Source organism: Neoarius graeffei, chromosome 23 (assembly GCF_027579695.1).
Source record: "Neoarius graeffei isolate fNeoGra1 chromosome 23, fNeoGra1.pri, whole genome shotgun sequence".
Lineage (NCBI taxonomy): Eukaryota > Metazoa > Chordata > Actinopteri > Siluriformes > Ariidae > Neoarius > Neoarius graeffei.
Genome location: NC_083591.1, coordinates 40053284 through 40081252, shown reverse-complemented (window position 1 = coordinate 40081252; position 27969 = coordinate 40053284). Strand labels below are relative to the sequence as shown.

The following is a 27969-nucleotide window of genomic DNA, read 5'->3' as shown; positions in this document are numbered from 1 at the left end:
AAAAAATGTTTTTGCTTAAAATATAAAGGGAATGAGTCATCTTTAACTTTATGCCTTTTGGAGATCATTTCATCTTCAACTTGCTGAACTGTTCACAGTAACAGCAATTTTGACCAGGGGTGCCCAAACTTTTGCATACCACTGTATAAGAAAGTGACACAGAACATTCCAATAGCCCTTATTCAATCAATAAAAAAATAATATTAAACATACCGACACAGATATTACGCAATATTAAAACTGATGATGTGTACCTGGTGAACAAAAAGTGCAACAATAAGTTTTTGAGGAAAATATTTAGTTAACGCTCTATTTTCAGGTATAACAAGGAGCACACTTGGTCTTCAAAATTATGATAAATCTAAAATTTCAACTATCAGAACAAGTTTCTTAATTTCCAATCCCCCCCAAATATAAAGAAATACATTTTAAAACAATTAGCGATATCCCGCCAATTAATTTATTAAAAAAAAAAGATTTCAGTTAGAAGTAGAAAATGACTATATTTGTACCACAAACATAGAAACGACAGAACACCTGTTTTATGCTTGCGAGGTAGTTCTGAACTTATGGAAATCCCTTCACAATTGGATATCTTCCAAATCCATAAGCATAGATTTCTTTTCCTTCCAAAATATTCAGATGGGTGTGATTCTGAAAAATAAGAACATTGAGTTTCTAGTGAATAATCTTATTATAGTTACAAAATATTATATACATGTCGATTTAGAAAGTGCTCTCCATTATGGTCTGTACTTATCTTTATTTCACAAATGTCTGAAGAAAATTAACAACGCCCAGGCTAAGAACTTATACTCACAGTATATTGTCAGATCAGTTGTACTAACCCCTTGTTATATTTGTTTTCTTTTGTTTTATTTATTTATTTATTTATTTATTTATTTATTTATTTTATTTGTCTTGCATATCTTTAATCCACTCATTAGAGGAGGTGGGATTTTGGTTTTTAATAGATTTGTTAAAATTATTGTAGAGAGTTTGTCGTTGTATGTATCCTTGTGTTTAAAAAAGTAAAAAAAAAAATCTACAGCCGCCATTTCACCTTCCTGTTCGAATAAACACTTTAAATCGGGAAAAAAAATTAACCGATAATGTTTAACCTGTGTCATATCTTTTTGTTCCATTTTCTAACTATTTTAAGTATTTTCGTAGATCACATTTTGTTAATCATTGGTTGTTTGTATTAATTTCTAGTTTTTTAGTATACCGATAATTGTCAACAGGCAATTGAGATTGTAACCACATGAAAATCCAGGTCAAAGTTCGAGGAACGGCATGCGACCCAAAACTTTTTTGTTTTTACATCTAAAAATATAAAATGCCTACTGATACTGTAATTATGTGGTAGATATCTACAACAAACTGCAAAAAATATTTTCTGAATGGAAAAGAAAAATCTGAATATTTCAAGCATGTATTTTAAAATTTTTTTTAAATATGCTAAGGATTTAATTCTGGTCTAATTCTATTTATTGCAATAGGATTCCAAATACTCTAAACATTCCATTCTGTTATGGATCAGAAAAAACACTATTATAAATCACAGCACTTTTTTTTATTTATTTTTTTTAAGTACTTCATCTACTTCAACAATATTGCACAAATATCGATCCATAACAGATGTAAATGTCACTTAATTCCACAGAGTGTCGATAATGGTGGACATCGGTGAAAGTGCTCACGATTATTGACACATCACGTGACTTCTCAAACGCGCGTTTAGATACAAAATGGCGACTGTCAAATGAAAGAGTAAGAAACCAAGTAGGTTTCGACAAGATCATGAAATATCAGTGAATTTGATCAGTAAAAACATGTCCATAATCTTTCTACCATGCTTACCTGTGATGATGACGTCTGGGGTTTCCTCAAATTGCTGATTGTGCTAAAAAAAAAAAATTCCATCTCAGGTAATGAGCTGTGTGATCAGACGACAAGATCAAAGGGCAAGGGGGATCTTCCGATTGATTGATTAACCAATAATAACTGTTGTAACTGAAACTCACCTTTGTAAAATAGTTTTTTTTGTTGGTAAATCTGAAAAGGTGTGGATAATTATGGATTGTCGATAATTAATTGTAGCCGCCGCTCTAGTTTTGACTGCTTTTTGTGTCATAAAAACCTGTAGAAATGCATATCTTCATCTGTATATTGTAAACTGTAGAAAGAGCAAAAAACTTGCAAAAAAAAAGTTTTGTTACATGAACATGAAGTCTGGCAAATTGTCAATCACAAAGCCAACTAAAAAAGTGCATTCTAGTGGAGAATGTGAAGGCTTGCGCTATGGCAGCTGTGTGTCTCTGTGTGTGATGGGTGAGTTGGCATGAGGCGCCATATGAAGTTTGGTGGATGTGTGGTGAAGTATTTCTGAGCAGATTCCATTTGTTTAAATCCAAAATATCATATCCAAAAATGAATGGAAGTCAATGGGGGAGGGAAGGGATGTGTGAAAACCAAGGAAAAGATGAGTGCAGGTGTCAGATGTGGGGATGGATATGTGGGGATGGACTTGGCCTGAGGCATCATGTGAAGTTTCATGAAGTTTGGCCACTCGGTTCAAAAAAAAAAAATTGAAGCGTGAAAGTTTTTCTTCCCAAAATGCCATTCATTTTCAGTGGGGCCAAAAATGAATAGAAGTGAATTGGGGGGAAAGGGATCAGTGAGAAGAAAGGAAATGAGTGTGGGTCATAACCAATTGCATGTATGTGTCAGGGGAATTGGCCTGAGGAGGTATCGCATGAAGTTTGAAGATGAACAACAACTTTATTCGTCATACGTTTGTGAAATTCCTCTCTGCATTTAACACATCTGAAGCAGTGAACACACACATGCGCGCACACATACCTAGAGCAGTGGGCAGCTATGCTAACAGCGCCCGTGGAGCAGTTGGGAGTTAGATGGCTCACTCAAGGACACCTCAGCCCAAGGCCTTCCCATATTAACTTAACCTCATGTCTTTGAACTGTGGGGGAAACCGGAGCACCCGGAGGAAATCCACGCAGACACGGAGAGAACATGCAAACCACACACAGAAAGGCCCCTGCCAGCCGCTGGGCTTGAACGCAGAACCTTCTTGCTGTGAGGCGACCTGTGCTAACCACTTGCACCACCATGCGTCTCTGATGACTCGTGTCTGAGCAGGACCATTCTATTCGTGAGCCCCATTCATTTTCTATTTAAAAAAAAAAAAGAAGAAAAATGAGAGAACGGGTACGTTGATCCAAAAGCTGAATACAAGCACATCATTCCCGATCAGACCAGTTGGTTTAAAGTTGGTTTGGGGTTTCTCTTGAAAACTGTGGGAGAAGAAATAGTCCAAAAATCTGGCAGAATAATAATAATAAAACTAAAGTGTTAATTGTATTGCACAATCCTCATCTCATCTCATTATCTCTAGCCGCTTTATCCTTCTACAGGGTCGCAGGCAAGCTGGAGCCTATCCCAGCTGACTATGGGCGAAAGGCGGGGTACACCCTGGACAAGTCGCCAGGTCATCACAGGGCTGTTGCACAATCCTAAGATGTAAAAAAATATATATATATTAGAAACACCATGGTTTTGGTGAGTCAGTTGGACATATGGTGTATCAGTTATACATTTTGGTGATATAATTTATCAAATAAAACACTATGCCTTTTTCAAGTAACTTAGCTATCCAGATGGAACCATTGTTGTTCAGATTATTTAGGAAAAAAAATATTTACAGTAGCAATAGTATAGGAGCTCGTTGATGTGGTTCAGGCATCTGTGAAGGATACCTCCCTCTTCAGGGATGTTCTACATGACCCTGGGGCAGAACTAGGACACATTGGGGTGATTTATATCTCTCAGTTGGCTTGGGAATACCTTGGGATCCCCTGGAAGTGCTGGAGGAGATGGTTGGGGAGAAAGAGAGGGAGGTCTGGGCAGCTCTGCTTTGACTGCTGCCCCATGACTTGGATCTGATAAATAGTGGATGGATAATGGATGGACGTTACAATATACCCCTGACCCTGTGATGGACTGTGATATTCCTGTCTCATGCACAGTGTTCCTGTGATGAGCTTCTTTCATTTTTTCATTGTTGGTACAACACTAATGTAGCCCACAAGAAATGAGATAATAATACTTGAAAACTGTTTCTCTCAATCAGCATGGAAGGAGTCTCCAATAACAGTCAGTACGTTTTCCACCTCGGCAGACTCTTCAACAGACTTTATGCTTTCTTGGTAGGATGACAAGCTGTGTTTGTTCTGAAAAGAATGAGAGAGAAGAGGCAAGTGAGGGAACAATTGTTTGTTATAAGCTAAGTGATAACAGGACCTACTTTTTCTTGCGGACATTCCACACCATTTTATCTAACAATAAAGAGAAAATGTATCACATGGCTTGGGGACATGCTGTTCACAGTAACTCCACTTCGTGTAGTGCCTCATCACATCGTCTCGTCATTGAATATTTTCCTACAATAGCACATCTCTTATCCTTTTATTTATATAACTGCGTATATTCTATAACTAAAAATATGGGATGCTGCACTGTTGTCTCTTTTGAATTTTAGCCAAAGCTGAAGTTTTGGTCTTCTGGCCTGGACATTATTAGGAATGTATAGTTTGAAAGTGAACGTCATGCAGTTTCACTTGCCTTTGTTTTGTTTGTTGAGAAAATCTGAAAAATCTTAATCTGTTTGCCTTTAATACCTAATCATGTGTAATGGGGGATGTAGAGCTCAAAAGTAGTGAGCAGTTTTATTTTCTGCCCCCTAGTGGCCACATTTGTGTGGCATAAAGGTATGTTCAAAGACACCTAAGGAACCACTTTGCAAGCACAGTCCTCATGTGTTCACCAATATCCAGAACAACAAGAAGTAGTATAAATTTCAGCAACATTAGGTTTATAGTTCTAGCGTGAGACTAAAGAAATAATGCCAGGAACAACGCATTTCATGGCCAACTGGTGAAAATAATTTAAGCTTCAGTTTTAGTCAATTTCATTATGGCTGTTAATTAGTATTACTCTTATCTGTCTGTTTAGCTCACCATTTGATGACCGAAGTAAAAAGCGACACAAGAAGAGTCAAAGGAAGGAGAAAGGAGAACACAAGCAGAGCAGAAGTTCATCTTGTTCCAGCACACGCTCTAGCATGGAGAGAGAGCGTGTGAGGGACAGGGACAGAAGTGATAGAGACAGGAGGAGGAGACGGAGGAGCGGCGAGCGCAGGAGCCCCATCAGAGAGCGACATTGGGAACGAGATGAAAACAGGAAGAGAAGCAGAGGAAGGGAAAGGAGGAGTGAGGACAGGGACTGGAACAGGAGGAGGAATGATTGTGATGATAGCAGGGAGAGACAGCAGAGGAGGAGGTCACGCTCGGGTTCGTCAGAGTCCTTCAGGTCTTCTGCTTCTGACCAGGGTGACAGAAAAGAAGGACAAGCTGCTCGGTCAGTCAAGGAGGAGCAGAAGAAGCAGAAGGAGCTGATGAAGGCTTTGGAGACTCCAGAAGAGAAGAGAGCTCGTCGGCTGGCTAAGAAGGAAGCCAAAGAGAGGAAGAAGCGTGAGAAAATGGGCTGGAGTGAAGAGTACATGGGCTACACTAATGCAGACAACCCATTCGGAGACAATAACCTGCTGGGCACTTTCAAATGGCAGAAGGTAAAAGGATCTCTTCAATGTCAGATAATGACAGGATATTAAACTATTATGATGAATGATAAATTATTCAGTGTTTTATTCTTCATGTTCTACAGCAGATTTTATTCATGATATATAATACAAGTAGTACTTTTTTTAAAAATCCATTTATAATAACAATTAATGTTGTGGAGCATCCTTGAAACAAGTTATTTACAGTGGTGCTTGAAACTTTGAGAACCCTTTAGAGTTTTCTATATTTCTGCATAAATATGACCTAAAACATGATCAGATGTTCACAAAAGTCCTAAAAGTAGATAAAGAGAACCCAGTTAAACAAACGAGACAACAAAGTATTATACTTGGTTATTTATTTATTGAGGAAAATAATTACAATAATATGGCCCTTTTCCACTACCCTTTTTCAGCTCACTTCAGCTCGCTTCAGCTCACTTCAGCCCGACACGGCTCGCGTTTCGACTACCAAAAACCAGCACGACTCAGCTCGTTTCAGCCCTGCTTAGCCCCTAAAACTCGCACCGTTTTGGAGTAGGGCTGAAGCGAGCCAAACCGTGCTGACTGAGGCTAGGGGCGTGAGCAGACACTCCCCTGTGCACTGATTGGTGAGGAGGCGTGTCCTCACATGCCCACACACGCCCCGCGAGCGCGCTGGGATCTGTAAACACCGCAAACCCGGAAGAAGAATAATTACGAATTACGAGAATTTCTGAAGCCTTATGCGCCTCGCCTCATCTATACGCTCTTGCCAGTATCTGTCCGCGTTGTCAAGCCACAGCACCAAGACCAGCAACACTAACGACTCCATGTCCTCCATGTTTATTGTTTACTATTCGGGTCGTGAGACTACCGCTTAAAAGCTCACTGAATCAGTGACATACAGAGCATCGTGCACGAGTTCGCGGAGCGCAAGGCTCGCCGTATGCCCTTCAAATAATGCGCGCAGTAGGCTATTGATGTTTTATTATGAGCCATGTACAGTATGTAGCCGAATGTTTTTTTGTTTCTGAGTTACATGCTCGTTTGAAGGACTTATGCACCCCGTAGTGTTGAAATTGGTAAACACAGTGCATTCAGTGAGGTTTGCACCGCCCTCCTTTTATTTCTGATTCTTCCTGTCACTGCTGCAACCTCTGAGCGCTCATTCGTATGCCCTTCAAATAATGTGCGCAGTATAGGCTATTGATGTTTTATTATGAGCCATGTACAGTATCCTAATGTTTTTTGTTTCTGAGTTACATGTTCGTTTGAAGGACTTGATGTACTAAATAACATAGTTGCACCCGGTAGTGTTGAAATTGGTAAACACCGCAGTTGCGGACATTTTGTAGCCTAAAATGATGTTATGATAAGCTTTAATAAAGGGTCCGGTCATTTGCCCCGCCCCCGGCCCGGCTCTGACTTGTTCCGCCACTGTCACTGATGTCACTGTTTGCGCTGCTTAACGGCATCACATGACGTCCACCCACTTTCGCTAACTCCACCCAATGTGTCCACCCACTTCCAGCCAGCACGGTTCAGCGCGGTTGTAGTCGAAATGCAACTCCAACAGCCCCGCTCAGCTCGACTCAGCTCGACTCGGCACGGCACGGCTCAGCCGCGTTTGTAGTGGAAAAGCGGCAATACATATCTGTGAGTGGCAAAAGTATGTGAACCTTTGCTTTCAGTATCTGGTGTGACCCCCTTGTGCAGCAATAATTGCACCTAAACGCTTCTGGTAACTGTTGATCAGTCCTGCATACTGGCTTGGAGGAATTTTAGTCCATTCCGCCATACAGAACAGCTTCAACTCTGGGATGTTGGTAGGTTTCCTGACATGAACTGCTCACTTCAGGTCCTTCCACAACATTTCGATTGGATTAAGGTCAGGACTTTGACTTGGCCATTCCAAAACATTTAACTTTATTCTTCTTTAACCATTCTTTGGTAGAATGACTGTGCTTAGGGTCGTTGTCTTGCTGCATGACCCACCTTCTCTTGAGATTCAGTTCATGGACAGATGTCCTGACATTTTCCTTTAGAATTCGCTGGTATAATTCAGAATTCATTGTTCCATCAATGATGGCAAGCCGTCCTGGCCCAGATGCAGCAAAACAGGCCCAAACCATGATACTACCACCACCATGTTTCACAGATGGGATAAGGTTCTTATGCTTGAATGCAGTGTTTTCCTTTCTCCAAACATAACGCTTCTCATTTAAACCAAAAAGTTCTATTTTGGTCTCATCCGTCCACAAAACATTTTTCCAGTAGCCTTCTGGCTTGTCCACATGATCTTTAGCAAACTGCAGATGAGCAGCAATGTTCTTTTTTGAGAGCAGTGGCTTTCTGCTTGCAACCTTGCCATGCACATGATTGTTGTTCAGTGTTCTCCTGATGGTGGACTCATGAACATTAGCCAATGTGAGAGAGGCCTTCAGTTGCTTAGGACTCTGGGGTCCTTTGTGACCTTGCCGACTATCACACGCCTTGCTCTTGGAGTGATCTTTGTTGGTTGACCACTCCCGGGGAGGGTAACAATGGTCTTGAATTTCCTCCATTTGTACACAATCTGTCTGACTGTGGATTGATGGAGTCCAAACTCTTTAGAGATGGTTTTGTAACCTTTTCCAGCCTGATGAGCATCAACAACGCTTTTTCTGAGGTCCTCAGAAATCTCCTTTGCTTGTGCCATGATACACTTCCATAAACATGTTGTGAAGATTAGACTTTGATAGATCCCTGTTCTTTAAATAAAACAGGGTGTCCACTCTCACCTGATTTCAATCAGTGGGATGACAAACACCTGACTTTAATTTCACATTCAAATTAACTGCTAATTCTAGAGGTTCACATACTTTTGCCACTCACCGATATGTAATATTGGATCATTTTCCTCAATAAATAAACGACCAAGTATAATATTTTTGTCTCATTTGTTTAACTGGATTCTCTTTATCCACTTTTAGGACTTGTGTGAAAATTTGATGATGTTTTAGGTCCTATTTATGGAGAAAATTCCAAAGGGTTCACAAACTTTCAAGCACCACTGTACCTCTGCCTGGTAAAAATCACTGACACTGGAAACTCTGGCCAAGAAAAAAAAATAAGCAAGTAAACAAAGACTTTAATATAAACAGAACACAGATTTTTTTTTTTTAAATATAATCTGTTAATTATGTGTTGTGTCCTCCGTGCAAGTTGTTACTATAGAAACCATCATGTATTCGAACAAGAATGCCTTCTGACTGATCAGAATCAAGCGTTCAGCAGCACTCTGAATGCTTATAAGTAAATCTAACTCGGAGTTCTGTAAAATAAACCATGAGAAAGAACAAGGGAGTAAATACTTTTTTTTTTTTTAATTGTTTGGCAAATAGAAATATAATTACAAGTCTGTGATTTTACAGAGTCAACATTGGCATTGTTTTTGACTACTTGTTGCAGTTTGAACCTGTTCATCGTGTGTGTTTTGTTCTATAGGCTCTTCAGTTGAAAGGAATAGGACACTTGAGTGAAAAGGAGCTGAAGGAGAGAAACAAACTTATCCAGGAGGAGAATCGCAGGGAGCTGCAGAAGGTAAATGCAAGAACGTGAATGTGTAGAGTCCGAGCTGTTGCATGCAAGGCTTTCATTTGTAGCTTTTAAGAAACTAAATGTTTATGATACGGGGTTGGGGATGTGTTTGTAGGTGAAGCAGTTACGTTTGGAGCGAGAACGGGAGAAGGCCATGCGAGAGCAGGAGTTGGAGATGCTGCAGCGAGAGAAGGAAGCTGAGCATTTTAAAACCTGGGCAGAGCAAGAGGACAACTTTCATCTGCATCAGGCCAAGCTCAGGTACTAGAGGCACGCAGTACATGAGCTCATTATAACCGACCTGGCCCAGGTGCTGCTGAACACCGGAGTTAACCGGATTAAAGCCGGAAGTGATCTTTATTACATACGCAGAATACACTGGCAGACCTGCCATCTGTCACGTGTTTTAACAAGTTAACATCTGAATACATTGAGTTTGCACTCAGTAATCTATAGTGTAGAGCACAATCTTGTTGTTGTGGGTTTTTTCCCCCTCCAGTAAAAACAACAGACGAACGAATCTTCAGTGACTGACAGGTTTTGAGCTCTCCAAGTGTCCTGAGTTTCTTATCAGAAGCAGCCTTGCTTTCTGTAATGGTAAATGATTCTAACTGTATTTGTACGAATTTCAGGCAACAAAATAAACATTTTGTTGGCTGAAATTCCTATAAATACATTTCTGGCTATTGTCTTGAAGTGTTGTTTCAGTATTTCTAGAGAGGTCAGCGACGCCTTTCATGGCTGCCACGGTGTGTTTTGTGTGCTTTGTTAAAGTCTGTGCTATTAATTGTTTTTTTTCTACTTTTACTATTATATGTGGTCACATATAATTTGAGGTTTTCTTCATGCTAGCCTTCTATATTTTGCCTCAACTTATCACCTCATGGCAGCATTTTTGGTGTCTTTTGTATGTGGATTCCTCTTGCCAACATGGCAACCATCTTCAGTGTTTCCCACAGAAATTTTGGAGACTATGGGGGCAGCCCATGGGGGGGCATGTCCGGTTGAATTGCAGGGGTGCGTGGGGGTTGTTTAAAATTGAGTGATATGTTAAATATTAAGTTATTACTGAAAAACTATTGATTAAAAAAACAGACACTGAGAAATGGTCCTATAAACAACTTTACCAATATAAAAGATTACCAGGACTACAAAAATGCAGAAAAATAGGCTTTACTTATCCAAATGCACCTGTTGGTTCAAAAGTTAAAGTGCAGAGAACCTCACAGCACAACATGAAGTTACCTTAAAATATAATATAAATGCCTCAGCTTTCATGTAAGAAAAAAAACTATTAATACTAGTACTGTGTGCAGGCAGTCTCTCCTGAAGACTAAATTAAACAATAATTATAAACTAATAAAATAAATGGCTCAGGCTTCATAGAAGGAAAAAAAAAACAATTTGAACAGAATCTCACAGTATGATGCTGAAGCTGCCTAAACAATGGAAAATAAAATACCATTTTGGCAAAAACGGCATCCATTAATTTCTTGTATTAAATAAAAAAATATGTTGCCAGATACTGCTGACGTTTTACAGCCCAAAATATGTTCAAAACCCGCCAAAATGCACTTAAAATCGCCCAATTGGGCAGGAAACCGCCCAATCTGGCAACACTGCGCACATGCTGCTTCTCTTGAACGGAGGAAGTAAGGTGGAAGGTAGTTTGTCGACGTCACCTTAAGACGACGCCAACGATTGGTCAAATTTGTGGGAAAGTTGCGGTGATTGGATATAATTGCAACACCGCCCTGAATTCTTGGAGATTGGTTGAATTTGCGTTGAAGTTGCAAATGGCAACATCACGAAATCCTGGAGGGTCTGATCAATGCGCTCTCCATACGCCTATAAAGCACAATAGCGTAGCCTAAATGTCACCTTCTCAATCGTGTCTACATAAGGCTACATAAAGTTGTATAAACTTACCAGACAGAATGTAGCTAATCAGAGTTGTCTCCTCACGCTGTCTCAGATAGGCAACGCACGCAATGTCAGACCAGGTGCGCCAGTGTCGCCATGCGTGCGTGTGGGCGGGCGGGCGCGGACTGAGACTATGGCGGCCCAAATTAGACTATGGCGGGCTGCCATAGTCTCGTCAATGTGTGGGAAACACTGATCTTGGATCTGCTACTTCACCTAATCCAACTTGGGTGAAATACTCGAGCTCTTATCTGTAATCAGTTGGGAACAATGAACTTGAATAACGTTTATCCCAGGGGTGATAGCGTTCCGGCGCCGCGCCGGATTTCCGGCGTACCGTGGCTGGGGGAAAAAAAAAAAAATCTAGTTCGCCCATTGTCCTGTGTCATTCTGAGATGCGCAGATAGACAGTAAAGGGAATTCCGAATTCCCTTTACTGTCTATCTGTGCATCTCAGAATGACACAGGACAATGGGCGAACTAGATTTTTTTTTTTTTTCCCCCAGCCACGGTACGCCGGAAATCCGGCGCGGCGCCGGAACGCTATCACCCCTGTTATCCGGAGGTCTACGGACAAAACTTGGAGATTTTGGTATTAGGAGGCCTTTCTGGTCTAAACGGGGTGGTCACTTGCTCTCATCAAATCGGGCTAAGCCAGTTAGCTACTAAGCCTTCGTTTCTGACTGGAATTTTTATGAAGAGTCAACCTTTTAAATTTAACTACCGTGGTAAGCAATGCCTGCTCCATACTACCTATGGTCTTTGTGTTGTAATTAGTAATATTAACCTCCTTTTGTGTGTTTGACTGAAACATGGCTCGACTCTGATGATGCCCGACTTAGCTGTTAAACTCGACAACTAATATATTAGCTTTCGCAAGGACAGAACTTCTTCCCGTGGTGGTGGAGCACAGACTTGTAGTACTCGAGTCCAGGACCTAATTTTAAGGACTTGTGACTTGACTTGGACTCATGCGTTAACTGTATTCGGACTCATAAATTGGAGATGAGGACTCTATTTTTTTTTTCTTTATTTTTTGTAATATGCCATAATAATTTGGCATAAAAGATTTATTTCTGCATTAATTTTTATACTAATTTCGTGCAAGAGAATGCACATTCACCTGTTCGTACATCATGTTCAGGAATAAACTAACGTTAATGGCACGAGAATGCCCCTAGGATTGTCCGCTTTGCTTCTATGGACTTCTTGTGCAGTGGGAAAAATGCACTGCTATGTGTTCCATATGTAGAAGAACTATCGAGGAGACGATAGGGACAACCTTGAACTTCAATCGTCATTTGGCAAGACTACACCCAGAGAAATAAGTGACATGCTACGTTCATTGCCCTGTTGATAGCGGGGCTTGCTTGCTGACTGATGAATTCTCTAGTGTTAACTAGGCCTGTCGTGATATTCGATATACCGACTTATCGTACGGTAAATGAACTCGGTAATTTTTTTTTTACCGTGATTTTGGCATTTACGCGCTGTACATCTACATAGGGAAGTCGCCAGAGTATTAGTTTGACCCACTGACTGAATAAAACCCCATGCTGTTTTCTGTCGTCTCACGCGGCTCTCTGTCAGAGGCGGGGCCTCCCAGCATGCAACAGTTATCCAGCCAGGGGATCCACTGAATGGGGAAGAGACAACAACACGGTGTTCCGCTGTACAGACCATAGGTGTAGAATTGGGTATGGACGTGTCCCTACCAATATTTCTGATTGAAGGGAAAAAAAATCCCACTCCGTGCACAGTAGACAAAGGGTTACTGTAGGTTTCCACTGGGCGAAACCATGCAAAATTCGCTCACGAATATTCATTCTGGGGAAGTGGTTGCGAAAACAGCAAGCAGGTTTGGCTACCATGTCAATTAGCAAGTGCAGTTGCAGTGCAGTGACTGGCTGCTAGCTAGCAAACTGTCCTTGAGGAATGTAGCATTAGATTAGCTCGTAAAATTAATCAGTTAACAACAGTTAGTAACCGTTAGTTCAGTGTGTAAAAACGACAACATACGAATATGACTGTTTTCTAAGTTTGTGTGGTATGTAAATAACAATCCGACTTGATACAACAACTGGTGTTCATTAAGGTCACAAAGACATTATTAAATCATATCATATTGTGCTAATGTTGGCTAACATTGCACCGAGTCTTGCTTGTGAAGCGCCTACAAACTTTAGCAGCCTGCTAAAGGCCAATTTATGCTGACAACCCAGTCCTCGCAGATGGCGTCTGCGAAGCCCCCCCCCTTCGCAGACTCTCTGCGCGCACCTCCCAAAAATTGTGACCACCTCAGACAGCGTCGCAGACAAGGGCTCTAATTGGTCCACTCTACATCTGCTGTACACGCACTTCTGCTTCCCTACTTTCCCGGTTTGTTTTGTTTTCATGACCGCCATTTTTAAAAACACGAGCGAAGATGGAGCAGCACGAAGAGCGATTGATCGAGGAAGTACGTACATCTATACGACTCCAGTTCTAGTCATTATAAGTAACCGGAGGATAAACTCTCCACTAACCACACCCACCAACTACTCCTAGCGATTTCGCGACTTCGCGCCCCCTTGCGTTGTGGTGGTGAATAACATCGCGCACGCCTATTACTCCCCGCTCAACGATAAATTACAACTGTCTGCGAAAAGCTATCGGCGAAAGCCTTGTTGCAAGAGCATGCAGAGCCCCTTACCCTTAATTTAAAGTGCTCCAGTTAAGACCTGCAGAGAGTCCTGACCGAGTTCGTGTAACATGACACATGTAAACAACAACCCGATGGTGATATGGACATTGTTCGTGGCCCAGACACCTTTTAATCAAAACATTTTCACGCAATAATCATAACAGCCTCCGCCTTCTTGATCAGAAATTTTTGGTTACTCCCGCCTCTCTTTTGAAAACGTCACATACCAAGTACATATATCTGCTGAACTGATTGGTTTTCGAGGGGCTTCATTTGAAAACTGTAGGCTAAAAACTTTTCTCTGTAGAACCCTGTCCCTCCCTCCCCTCTCCTTCTGCTCTGGGCTCAAGAAGACAACAAAAGGGCAATAATATAACCACCACCAATCAGAATTCAGATACATTCTCTTGCCAAGTAAAATTGTAACCTTTCAATGTGTCAGAGTTCTCGAGCCCTCGTCCTGTTTTACCGTTAGATCAATCACATATCAGCTTAAACTAGCATTCTAAAACTAGTTAAAAATCCCACAGAAGAGAGCCGACTCCCCCTGCCAGCCTCATGGAACGCAGTGTTTAAGGCTCCGTGTGTGTTTTACTTCCATTTATGAGGGAAAGGAACATACACCCTCCCGACAGTCAATGCGTTATTCGCTTGTAAAACACATTTGCAAACTGGTAGAATGAGTTAATCATCGCATGCAAGATTTGCAGTTAATCAAATGGATTGCGTATTATTATTATTATTATTATTATTATTATTATTCATGAATTACTACAGTCCTGAACTTCAAATTTTAAAGGTCTGGACTTTGGAGAGATGATGGATACTCTTTTGGTGGAACACAACAGAGCAAAATCAAGTCAAGTCAACTTTATTGTCAAATATGCTATACATGCTCGACATACAGCACAGATGAAATTTCAGTCCTCTCTGACCCACGGTGCAAACAGGCAATGCAATAAATAAAAAATAGAATAATTGAAATAAACAATATAAACACTCTAGATAAGAAATGGACATAGACTAAACAAGGACATAATAAACAGTCAAGGGCACTTGAGATATAGCTGGTAAACATGAAATAACCAGTATAAACAATAAACTAATAGCTGTTAAGGTGAGGTAGTGCGGAATAGTGCAAATGAGCGAGGTAAAGTGAAATGTGCAGTCCCTGAGTTCAGTGTGCGAATGAACGTTGAGAGTATGTGTGTTGGGGGAGGGGGGGGGGACTGTGAGGGTGACATGATGTCAGATGCTGAAGGGGGGACAAGGGGGTGTGCGGGCAGAATCTGTGGCAGAGGGGGGAGGAGGGGCAGAACAGGGAGAGAGTTGAGCCTCCTGACCGCCTGGTGAAAGAAACTGTTCTTGAGCCTGCTGGTTTTGGCCCGGAGACTCCGCAGTCTCCTCCCCGACGGCAGCAGGCTGAAGAGGCTGTGAGATGGGTGGGTGGGGTTACCTGCAATCCTGATGGCTTTGCGGGTGAGGCGGGAGTTATAGACATCCATAAGAGAAGGGAGAGAGACACCAATGATCCTCTCAGCTGCTCTCATGATGCGCTGCAGAGTCTTGCAGCAGGACACGGTGCAGGCGCCGTACCACACAGTGATGCAGCTGGTCAGGATGTTCTCGATGGTGCCTCTGTAGAATGTGTGCATGATGGGGGCCGGGGCTCTTGCTCTCCTCAGTTTGCGGAGGAAGCACAGACGCTGTTGGGCTTTTTTGGCCCAAAATCCAAAAAAATGCAAAGATATGCTTATTGACTTTTTACATTATAAGCCTTGTGAACCAGGCCCTTCAGTGATGGGCTCTGTGCCTTTGGAACTAGGTCAGAGTATCAGTTACTAGGTGTGTATATTTCTAATCATCTCACATGGAATGTTCATTGTAATGATATCGTTAAGAAAGCCAACAAAAGATTATTTGCTAGAGATTGCTTAAGAAGAGTGGTCTCCCTCCCTTGGACCTAGTTAAGGTCTATTGTGCAGTCATTAGGTCCATTCTTGAATGTCTCCCTGGTCTAAGCTACCTTACCTGATTTTTATCTTTCTGACCTAATTGAGTCAGTTCAAAAGAGAGTTTTATGTATTATTTTCCCAGGTTCAAGCTATAAAGAAGCCTTACAGCTTTCTAAATTACTTACTGTCAGTGATTGATGTGAAGAATTATGTATTAAGTTTATGAAGAAGTGCAGTGGGGTCCCTCTCAAAGTGCCTTATTTCCCCTTCTGAATTCTGTCAACCTTATCTTAGGTCAGGGAACTTTCGGGTGGTTGAAGTGGCGGCGAGAACTAAGCGCTTTAATGATTTTTGGTGGCAGATAGTAATAAAATGCTTGCTGGTTAGGGTACAAGTTGATAAGAAGATATAAAGTAGATTTAATATCACCTAACTTGAATTTCCTTATTTACTGTGCAAATCATTTCTGAAAAATATTGTCCACTTTTTTCCTTGAAAAATCAAGTCAAAGAAGTATTCTTCACTTTTTATTTTTTCTTCACTTCGTTTGTATTTTTTCTTAGTTACCGACATATCAAAGTGGACTTGATACAGGTTTATCCCAACCAAACTGGCACAATTCAAATATTTATACCAGTGGTGTTGTCGAGTCCAGTCTCGAGTCCCCAGTGTTCAAGTCAGTCATTTTCATTAAAGAAAATTGAGTCGAGTCCACTATTGATCCGAGTCGAGTCCGAGAACAAGACTCCAACCGCACCATTTGATGGTGGCTGTTGCTACCTTTGTGAAACCGTTTACAGTGCATGCACGAGAGTCCGCTTGGCACACGCGCTGTCCGGCGCATGCCTGAGAGTCTATCTGTTGCATGCGTGCAGGTTTGACACTCTTGCATGAAATTCATACAAAAATTAACATTTGATATAAATATCTTATGCCAAATTTTTATGGCATGTTATAAAAAAAATAAAGAAAAAAAATCTGAGTCCTCGTCTCCAATTTACAAGTCAGAATGCAGTTAATGTACGAGTCTGAGTTATCAGTGCTCAAGTAATGAGTCCTTAAAACTAGGGCATGAGTCTGACTCGAGACCAAGTCCTGGTCTTGAGTACTACAAGCCTGATTTGTACAGATACAGGCCTCTCCATTACATATAAAATTTCGGCTCCACTCCAGCCTCTAATGAGAGAGACTTGATTTTGGGCTCCCTGTGCACCATCAAGCTAAAATAAGCCTCTTTAGTTTGAGCGTAGTTAAGGTTATTTTAGCATGGAATTATTCTCATCTCATCTCTAGCTGCTTTATCCTGTTCTACAGGGTCGCAGGCAAGCTGGAGCCTATCCCAGCTGAGTATGGGTGAAAGGCGGGGTACACCCTGGACAAGTCACCAGGTCATCACAGGGCTGACACATAGACAACCATTCACATTCACACCTGCGGTCAATTTAGAGTCACCAGTTAACCTAACCTGCATGTCTTTGGACTGTGCGGGAAACTGGAGCACCCGGAGGAAACCCACACGGACACGGGGAGAACATGCAAACTCTGCACAGAAAGGCCCTCGCTGGCCACGGGGCTCGAACCCGGACCTTCTTGCTGTGAGGCGACAGCGCTAACCAGTACACCACCGTGCCGCCCATGGAATTATTCAAAAGAGATATTAGGACTCCCTTACCTTTTACTTCAACACACAACTTGATTTGCAATTGAACAGAGTCGAGAAGAGTCTTGGACCAACCAACAGGGAAGAAATCCAATTTTTCTGTCGATTTGCAAACCGAACACAGAATGACACCGCATTTTACATCATACGTTAGCCCAAAAAACATTGTCAGCTTAGACTGTGCCATTGTTTGATTCAAAAATGATTACGCCAGGCTGACTAAGACACATTGCGATTGGTCAAAAGCTTGGTGCTCATTTGGTCATTATGTGAAGTCGATTATTATTGGTCACAAGCATGTGCTCATTGTTTACACTCTAGCTTTTCTAGAAAGGGGTTTCTAGAAAATCTGACCGTATGATAAAGATGACAAATACATTTGTCACCATGATGACTGCTAGTAATTTTCTCTTCGTCACTTCTGGATTATGTTCGTCAATGACCAGTGCCAGTGGGGGAACCCTGTATTTATATGTAATAATTTATTGTTAGTGATTTATTGATGTGTTTTTGTATGTCGGATTGTTTGTCTTGCCGACGTTCCTTGTAATTCAGTTGTTGCTGCTAGAAGGAATAAATAAACTAATTAACTAATATTCCTTCTTCCTCATGGTGTCATCTGTTCTTTTTGAAGTTTACTAGTCCTTTTTCTAGCAAAACACTGCCACAAGACGTTGCTGCCGCCACCATGCTTCACAGTTGGGATGGTGTTCTTTAAATTAAAAGCCAAACCCTTTTTTGTCCATACATTGTGCTGATCATTATGGACAAGGAGTTACAGGTTTGTTTCATTTTAGCAGAGGCATCTGACCACCATAAGGGGGGAAAAAAATGGAGTAACTTTTTCAGTATCGTAGCTCTTTGTAGTGGCTTGTGACCGATACTGAGATCCTCACAGTAACCAAACCTGCTTAAAAAAACCCCTTCACATCCAGTCACCTGGTTTCAGGTAAGTTTTGATTGTAATTTGTTCTTTTGCACATGCAGGTCTAAGATCCGCATCCGAGATGGTCGAGCCAAGCCCATTGACCTGCTGGCCAAATACATCAGCGCTGAGGATGATGACCTGTCCGTAGAGATGCACGAACCATACACCTTCCTGAACGGACTCACTGTTACAGACATGGATGACCTGCTGGAGGACATCAAGGTGCGTGCTCTTCAGCTAGGGGACTTTGAAGAGGGACTAAATATTATAAGATGTTCCCTTCTTTCACCTTTTTTGTAATCATTAGCTTAATTTGTCATTTCTGTGTCATTGCTGTTACAACCCCAATTCCAAAAAAGTTGGGACAAAGTACAAATTGTCAATAAAAACGGAATGTGATACTTTACAAATCTCTCAAACTGATATTGTATTCACAATAGAACATATAGACAACATATCAAATGTCGAAAGTGAGACATTTTGAAATTTCATGCCAAATATTGGCTCATTTGAAATTTCATGACCGCAACACATCTCAAAAAAGTTGGGACAGGGGCAATAAGAGGCTGGAAAAGTTAAAGGTACAAAGAAGGAACAGCTGGAGGACCAAATTGCAACTCATTAGGTCAATTGGCAATAGGTCATTAACATGACTGGGTATAAAAAGAGCATCTTGGAGTGGCAGCGGCTCTCAGAAGTAAAGATGGGAAGAGGATCACCAATCCCCCTAATTCTGTGCCGACAAATAGTGGAGCAATATCAGAAAGGAGTTCGACAGTGTAAAATTGCAAAGAGTTTGAACATATCATCATCTACAGTGCATAATATCATCAAAAGATTCAGAGAATCTTGAAGAATCTCTGTGCGTAAGGGTCAAGGCCAGAAAACCATACTGGGTGCCCGTGATCTTCGGGCCCTTAGACGGCACTGCATCACATACAGGCATGCTTCTGTATTGGAAATCACAAAATGGGCTCAGGAATATTTCCAGAGAACATTATCTGTGAACACAATTCACCGTGCCATCCGCCGTTGCCAGCTAAAACTCTATAGTTCAAAGAAGAAGCCGTATCTAAACATGATCCAGAAGCGCAAACGTCTTCTCTGGGCCAAGGCTCATTTAAAATGGACTGTGGCAAAGTGGAAAACTGTTCTGTGGTCAGACGAATCAAAATTTGAAGTTCTTTATGGAAATCAGGGACGCCGTGTCATTCGGACTAAAGAGGAGAAGGACGACCCGAGTTATCATCAGCGCTCAGTTCAGAAGCCTGCATCTCTGATGGTATGGGGTTGCATTAGTGCGTGTGGCATGGGCAGCTTACACATCTGGAAAGACACCATCAATGCTGAAAGGTATATCCAGGTTCTAGAGCAACATGTGCTCCCATCCAGACGACGTCTCTTTCAGGGAAGACCTTGCATTTTCCAACATGACAATGCCAAACCACATACTGCATCAATTACAGCATCATGGCTGCGTAGAAGAAGGGTCCGGGTACTGAACTGGCCAGCCTGAAGTCCAGATCTTTCACCCATAGAAAACATTTGGTGCATCATAAAACGGAAGATATGACAAAAAAGACCTAAGACAGTTGAGCAACTAGAATCCTACATTAGACAAGAATGGGTTAACATTCCTATCCCTAAACTTGAGCAACTTGTCTCCTCAGTCCCCAGACGTTTACAGACTGTTGTAAAGAGAAAAGGGGATGTCTCACAGTGGTAAACATGGCCTTGTCCCAACTTTTTTGAGATGTGTTGTTGTCATGAAATTTAAAATCACCTAATTTTTCTTTTTAAATGATACATTTTCTCAGTTTAAACATTTGATATGTATGTTCTATTCTGAATAAAATATGGAATTTTGAAACTTCCACATCATTGCATTCCGTTTTTATTTACAATTTGTACTTTGTCCCAACTTTTTTGGAATCGGGGTTGTAGCATGAAATGGGGAAAAAAAAAACTTTTACTATGTTGTGTTATTGTGAAGTTATATTTTTATTATTATATTTCTAATGTGTGATGTAGGTTTACATAGAATGGAAATGGTGAGATCATATTTTTAAACTTCTTTATTCGTGTAAATCGTAGGTGTATATGGAGTTGGAGCAGGGGAAGAATGTGGATTTTTGGCGAGACATGACCACGATCACGGAGGACGAGATCAACAAACTGCGCAAACTGGAAGCTTCAGGGAGAGGGCCAGGTAAAGCACAACTTAATCACATTGAGTATTTGGCAAATTCAGCTTTTAGATCTTGTAAAGGAACAGTGAATGTGTTTTAAATAGGTAAAATTTCTCAAATTCAAATAAGCAACAGTAATCTACATGCTGTATAGTGGTGCTTGAAAGTTTGTGAACCCTTTAGAATTTTCTATATTTCTGCATAAATATGACCTAAAACAACATCAAATTTTCACACAAGTCTGAAAAGTAGATAAAGAGAACCCAGTTAAACAAATCAGACAAAAATATTATACTTGGTCATTCATTTATTGAGGAAAATGATCCAATATTACATATCTGTGAGTGGCAAAAGTATGTGAACCTTTGCTTTCAGTATCTGGTGTGACTCCCTTGTGCAGCAATAACTGCAACTAAACGTTTGCGGTAACTGTTGATCAGTCCTGCACACCGGCTTGGAGGAATTTTAGCCCATTCCTCCGTACAGAACAGCTTCAACTCTGGGTTGTTGGTGGGTTTCCTCACATGAACTGCTCGCTTCAGGTCCTTCCACAACATTTCAGTTGGATTAAGGTCAGGACTTTGACTTGGCTATTCCAAAACGTATTAACTTTTTATTCTTTTTTTTAACAATTCTTTGGTAGAACGGCTTGTGTGCTTAGGGTCGTTGTCTTGCTGCATGACCTACCTTCTCTTGAGATTCAGTTCATGGACAGATGTCCTGACATTTTCCTTTAGAATTCGCTGGTATAATTCAGAATTCATTGTTCCATCAATGATGGCAAGCCGTCCTGGTCCAGATGAAGCAAAACGGGCCCAAACCATGATACTACCACCACCATGTTTCACAGATGGGATAAGGTTCTTATGCTGGAATGCAGTGTTTTCCTTTCTCCAAACATAATGCTTCCCATTTAAACCAAAAAGTTCTATTTTGGTCTCATCCGTCCACAAAACATTTTTCCAATAGCCTTCTGGCTTGTCCATGTGATCTTTGGCAAACTGCAGACGAGCATCAATGTTCTTTTTGGAGAGCAGTGGCTTTCTCCTTGCAACCCTGCCATGCATACCACTGTTCAGTGTTCTCCTGATGGTGGACTCATGAACATTAACATTAGCCAATGTGAGAGAGGCCTTCAGTTGCTTAGAAGTTACCCTGGGGTCCTTTGTGACCTTGCTGACTATTACATGCCTTGCTCTTGGAGTGATCTTTGTTGGTCGACCACTCCTGCAGGGATGAGAATTTTCCGCGGAATTCCGAGTTTTTCCCACTGAAAATGTCATTTTTGTGAAACGTGTAAATCCGTTGAGAAAATTTCGGGGGGTAGGGGTTGGCGCGAGGCGAGGCTTGTGGTGGCACAAGCAGGCAGGACCGCCCGCCCACCAGCATCTTTCACAGGGATGAGAATTTTCCGCCAATTGGCGGATTTCCGACTTTTTCAGACCAAAATGATCGTTTTTGAGATCGATGTAAATCCGTTGAGAATTTTATTTTTTTTTTTTTTTAAAGATTTTTTGGGGCTTTTTGCACCTTTATTGGATAGGACAGTGTAGAGACAGGAAATGAGCAGGAGAGAGAGACGGGGAGGGATCGGGAAATGACCCCAGGCCGGAACCGAACCCGGGTCCCCGGACCCACGGCACGGCGCCCCATCCACCCGAGCCACGACGCCCCCATCCGTTGAGAAATTTTCAGGGTGTGTGTGTATGGTTAATGATCTGTGGTCACCTTATAACGCAGACATCCCGAGTCTCCCGGAAGTTCTGGGAGTCTCCCGCATATTGATAGTGGCTCCCTGATGCCCGCAAATTGGATAATATCTCCCAGAATCTAGAGCAAGAGCATGCACGCGAAACATTAATGTCTGCATCGCGCATCTTAGAATGTGCGCATATGACGGAGCGTGAGAGAGAAACTGCGTGTGTGCCTGTTCATGTAGCACATGCTAGACAAAGAGCATCCTGATTGGCTTATTTTGCTGAGTAACCCAATCAGCTTTCAGTGTGCGCGGGCTTTTATCCCTTTTCTTGAGGACCGAAGTTTCAGTTGAGTCAGTGCAGCCTACAGGATCGGCATGGCAGAGCGAGAGCACGCGCCCCAAAAAACGAAAATACAAAACCCACTTCACCTCAGATCACACAAAAGAATCTCCCTGTCTAATAAGGGTAAAAAATAATGACAGTTTCGCGCGATGTACTGTTTGCAACAGTGATTTCAGCATTGCCCATGGTGGCTTAAATGATTGTAAAAGACATGTTGAGGTGAGGAGTGTCATTTCATGTGCATCATATTTAGGTCTACAACAGGCTGCCATGAAAAGACCAAACTTATTGAAGATTTCCGTAAAGTAACAATGTATGACTATACATATATATATATATATATATAAAATATACACTGAGTGCAGAATTATTAGGCAAGTGAGTATTTTGACCACAACATCCTTTTAATGCATGTTGTCCCACTCCAAGCTGTTTAGGCTTGAAAGCCTACTACCAATTAAGTATATCAGGTGCTGTGCATCTGTGCAATGAGAGGGGGTGTGGTCTAATGACAACACCCTATATCAGGTGTGCATAATTATTAGGCAACCTCTTTTCCTCTGGCAAAATGAGTCAGAAGAGAGATCTGATAGACTTTGAAAAGTATAAAATTGTGAGATGTCTTGCAGACGGATGCAGCACTCTTGAAATTGCGAAGATGTTGAAACGTGATCACCGAACAATCAAGCGTTTCATTGCAAATAGTCAACAGGGTCGAAAGAAGCGTGCGGGGAAAAAAAAGGCGCAAAATAACTGCACATGATCTGCGGAAAATCAAGCGTGAAGCTAACAAGCAGCCATTAGCATCCAGTTCTGCCATATTCCAGAGTTGCAACATTCCTGGAGTGTCAAAGAGTACAAGGTGTGCAATACTGAGGGACATGGCCAAGGTAAGGAAGGCTGAAAAACGACCACCACTGAGTAAGGCACACGAGATAAAATGTCAAGACTGGGCCAAGAAATATCTTAAGACTGTTTTTCTAAGGTGCTGTGGTCTGATGAGATGAGAGTGACTCTTGATGGGCCAGATGAATGGGCCTGTGGCTGGATCAGTAATGGGCACAGAGCTCCACTCTGACTCAGACGCCAGCAAGGTGGAGGTGGAGTACTGCTATGGGCTGGTATCATCAAAGACGAGCTTGTTGGACCTTTTCGAGTTGAGGATGGACTCAAACTCAACTCCCAGACCTACTGCCAGTTCCTGGAAGAAACCTTCTTCAAGCAGTGGTATAGGAAAAAGTCAGCATCTTTCAAGAAGAACATGATTTTCATGCAGGATAACGCTCCATCTCATGCGTCCAAATACTCCACTGCGTGGCTAGCCAGTAAAGGTCTGAAAGGTGAAAAAAATAATGACATGGCCCCCTTGTTCACCTGACCTAAACCCCATAGAGAACCTGTGGTCCATTATAAAACGTGAGGTCTACAAAGAGGGAAAACAGTACACCTCTCTGAACAGCGTCTGGGAGGCCGTGGTTGCTGCTGCACACAATGTTGGTCGTGAACAGATAAAGAAATTGACAGAATCTATGGATGGAAGGCTTTTGAGTGTCCTCATGAAGAAGGGTGGCTATATTGGTCACTGATTTGTTTTGTGTTTGAATGTCAGATATGTTTATTTGCAAATCTGGAGTTGTCATATCAGTGTACCTGGTGAAAATAAATAAGTGAAATGGCTACATATTTGGTTTTTATTAAGTTGCCTAATAATTCTGCACAGTGAAAGTTACCTGAACACATACATATTCTCCTAAAATGGCCAAAACTAAAAACACCCCACTCTAACTTCCATACATATTCAGCTTTGATATTTATGAGTCTTTTTGTTTGATTGAGAACATAGTTGTTGTTCAATAATAAAACTAATCCTCAAAAATACAACTTGCCTAATAATTCTGCACTCCGTATATATATATATATATATATATATATATATATATATATATATATATATATATATAAAATACACGTCATATACAAGTGTGTATCTTTTATAATCTAATGTAGCATGTTGGGGAGAATCATAGTATCGTATCTATATTTCTGATAAAATTTTAGGTATGATACCGTGTATAACTCTCCTACTTATTGCATATGGTATATGTATTACATTATACAACATCCTGTCCAGATAAAACCTAGTTAGTACACACAACAGTTGAAAGGGAAGTGATAAGTGATGTTGAATGTTGCCTGCTTAATATGCAAGACCTCCTGCTACCACGATAACATCAGAAGAAAGCTTAAGAGAATTATATGATAGAACTTTTTTCTGGTTTGCACTTCATTTTAAAGGATTAGAGTATTCAAAGACATGAATAGCTAAAATGCAGAAATATAATACTGTAGAGCTCGTTTATATTAAAAGGTGCACTGATTTGATTTTTTTTTTTAAATCATCAAATGTGAATTGATTAAAAACAAGTCTCTTGTCCCATATTAATCATTTTCACCTGGTAGTCCACCAAGAAGGGGAATTTATTTCCAAATAAATTGCAACTTTTTGCTGATAAAATTAATGGTTTTGGGGTAAAAAAAAAAAAAGCCAAAAATCATTAGCTTCCACCCCCTGGGCCCCCACCAGGGCTCTGCCCCTGGGCCCTGCTGGGTGCTTGCGGCCCCCAAACCTCTGGCTTTTTTCAGACTTTTAAAATATTTTTCATTCTCATACCTGTTTCGGCAACGCTCATCGCAAAATTAGTTGCAGCTGTGATAACGGAAATTGTCATTGCTTTCTTCAATATTTATGCCAACGACGACTTCCGGCAACGTTTTGGCGCTAGTTTCATCTCACTTCTACAGTTCACGGAGAAACAAGCTATACATACACGGTTTTGATCACTTCTTAAGTTCTAGTTATTTTGGTTAGTTTTCAAAGTTACTTCGCCAATATGGCGAAAGTTTTGGACCGCAAAATTGAGGATCGTGCCAGGGAAATCGATAAATCGAACGGGATAAAGAACTGTTTCTGATGGGCATGGCTCGATAGTAGTGTTACCGTGCAGATAGGGACACAAACTGTGACGACGTGCCTGATGGAACCTATCCGAAAAGTGGACGTGCCGGGAAAGGTTCTGTGTATTCTGTGCTCAGATATGATCAATTATGGAAATGGAGGAGCTAGAAACATCCAGGAGCACATCAAAACAAAACAGCACAAAGGTACATTTTACTTAAATTGTCAAAGATAGTCAGGAGGAATCTAATATATCGTTACGGTTACCTCCATTATCGCTCACGATATATATTTGTTATCTTAAAGTTTATAAACGTTTTAAACCATCATTGAATTTGAAAACATTCATATATAAGGCGCACCCCCCCTTGAAATCCCCCCATGCACGCTTTGCGTGCGTTATGTCTGCCCTTAGCAGACATTTCAGAGTTTTTTGTTTTTTGTTTTAAATGTCCCATTCTCATCCCTGCTCCTGGGGAGGGTAACAGTGGTCTTGAATTTCCTCCATTTGTACACAATCTGTCTGACTGTGGATTGGTGGAGTCCAAACTCTTTAGAGATGGTTTTGTAACCTTTTCCAGCCTGATGAGCATCAACAACGCTTTTTCTGAGGTCCTTAGAAATCTCCTTTGTTCGTGGCACGATACACTTCCACAAACATGTGTTGTGAAGATCAGACTTTGATAGATCCCTGTTCTTTAAATAAAACAGGATGCCCACTCACACCTGATTGTCATCCCACTGATTGAAAACACCTGACTCTAATTTCACCTTCAAATTAACTGCTAATCCTAGAGGTTCACATACTTTTGCCACTCTCAAATATGTAATACTGGATCGTTTTCCTCAATAATTAAATGACCACGTATAATATTTTTGTCTCATTTGTTTAACTGGGTTCTCTTTATCTACTTTTAGGACTTGTGTGAAAATCTGACGATGTTTTAGATCATATTTATGTAGAAATATAAAAAATTCTAAAGGGTTCACAAACTTTCAAGCACCACTGTATAAAAACGAGCCATTTTATAAATAACCTTATCATTTACCATATAAACTCTCAAACAAGAAAGTATATTGTCTGGAATATGGTGAGTGGGTAAAACTTGGGGAGCAACCAAAATTTTGGTCATTGATCGCGTTATTTTGAAAGAATAAAAATGATTAATGTTTTGGCTGAAATAGTCGTTCTTTCTGAACCTGAATTTTTAATGCAGAATGAATTACTGCATGTTCTGCAGTATTACAAAGTTCAAAACTGTTTGGTTTTCAGTTCAAAGTGCCCTGAATTTTTGTTTATTGTAGTAAGATTCACTGAAGTAGATTTGATTACTGTTGTTCTTTCTAGAAAATACAGTAAAACTGAAGAATTGTGACGCATCGTACCAACTGTACAATGATCAAGCTGTCTCTCTTTATAAACAGGTGACCGCCGTGAGGGTATCAACACTTCAGTGAGTACAGATGTGCAGTCTGTGTTCAAAGGTAAAACGTACAGCCAGCTGCAGGCGCTGCACATGAACATAGAGAGTAAGATCCAGGCTGGTGGCTCAAACCTGGACATTGGCTACTGGGAGAGTCTGCTGCAGCAGGTCCGAGTCTACATGGCACGGGCAAGGTATTAGGCTTCTACTACTAAGTTACACGAGATGCTTCTGAAACAGGCCTCACCGATTTTTACACTGTGTGTGTTACTTCTGTGCTTTGCAGACTGAGGGAGAGGCATCAGGAAGTCCTCAGACAGAAACTCTATAAGCTGAAGCAGGAGCAGGGGGTGGAAAGTGAACCACTCTTCCCCATTATCAAAGAGGAACCTGAGGCTGAGAATGCAGTGTGAGTTAACAGTTCTGGTCTCTCCTGCTCGGTTAGCACTGATGATGATAAGCACTGGGTCTATTTTAAAATTATTTTAAATCATTTCATTCCCTTTTCTTATCATAGTACAAATGAGGAGGAGCCTTCTAGATCATCTCCCTCAGAGGCTGCTGCTGAGTTGCCAGAGCAGGTGGAGGAGAGAGAAGAGGAAGAGGATGAAGAGAGGCCTGGGCCAAGCTCCAGAGCACCCGAGGAGAAGGATGGAGGTGAGGGAGGAGGAGAAGAAGAAGAAGAAGGAGGTGAGGAGGGAGAGAAAAACGAAGGAGTGGAGGCTGTGCTGACCGAGGAGGATCTGATCCAGCAGAGCCAGGCTGAGTATGACTCAGGCCGTTACAGTCCCGTGCTCCTGCAGCCCTCTGAGCTTCCACTTGACACGCACGTCGTGGACGCAGAAGAAGACCTCCAACGCCTCCAGCTTGCCCGCAGACAGCTGCAAGTCACAGGTGTGTGCACGATATCTCTTCTCTGTGAACTGAAATTTAGTAATAAATAATGAGGAAGTGGTCATGATACATGAAGTATGTCATGTCACATATTCTGAACCATTACAAAGGTT

At 41.3% G+C, this 27969-nt stretch overlaps 1 protein-coding gene across 1 annotated transcript in view; it reads left to right on the top strand.

Moving 5' to 3' along the window:
* cactin overlaps window positions 1-27969 on the top strand; it is a 35432-nt gene that overhangs the window by 6434 nt on the left and 1029 nt on the right. Inside the window, exons 2-9 of the mRNA XM_060906158.1 lie at window positions 5035-5650; window positions 9110-9205; window positions 9318-9463; window positions 18411-18573; window positions 20446-20560; window positions 26964-27156; window positions 27249-27371; window positions 27480-27856. Of these exons, the coding sequence (XP_060762141.1) occupies window positions 5035-5650; window positions 9110-9205; window positions 9318-9463; window positions 18411-18573; window positions 20446-20560; window positions 26964-27156; window positions 27249-27371; window positions 27480-27856 (1829 nt within the window). The remainder of the gene's footprint in view (window positions 1-5034; window positions 5651-9109; window positions 9206-9317; window positions 9464-18410; window positions 18574-20445; window positions 20561-26963; window positions 27157-27248; window positions 27372-27479; window positions 27857-27969) is intronic.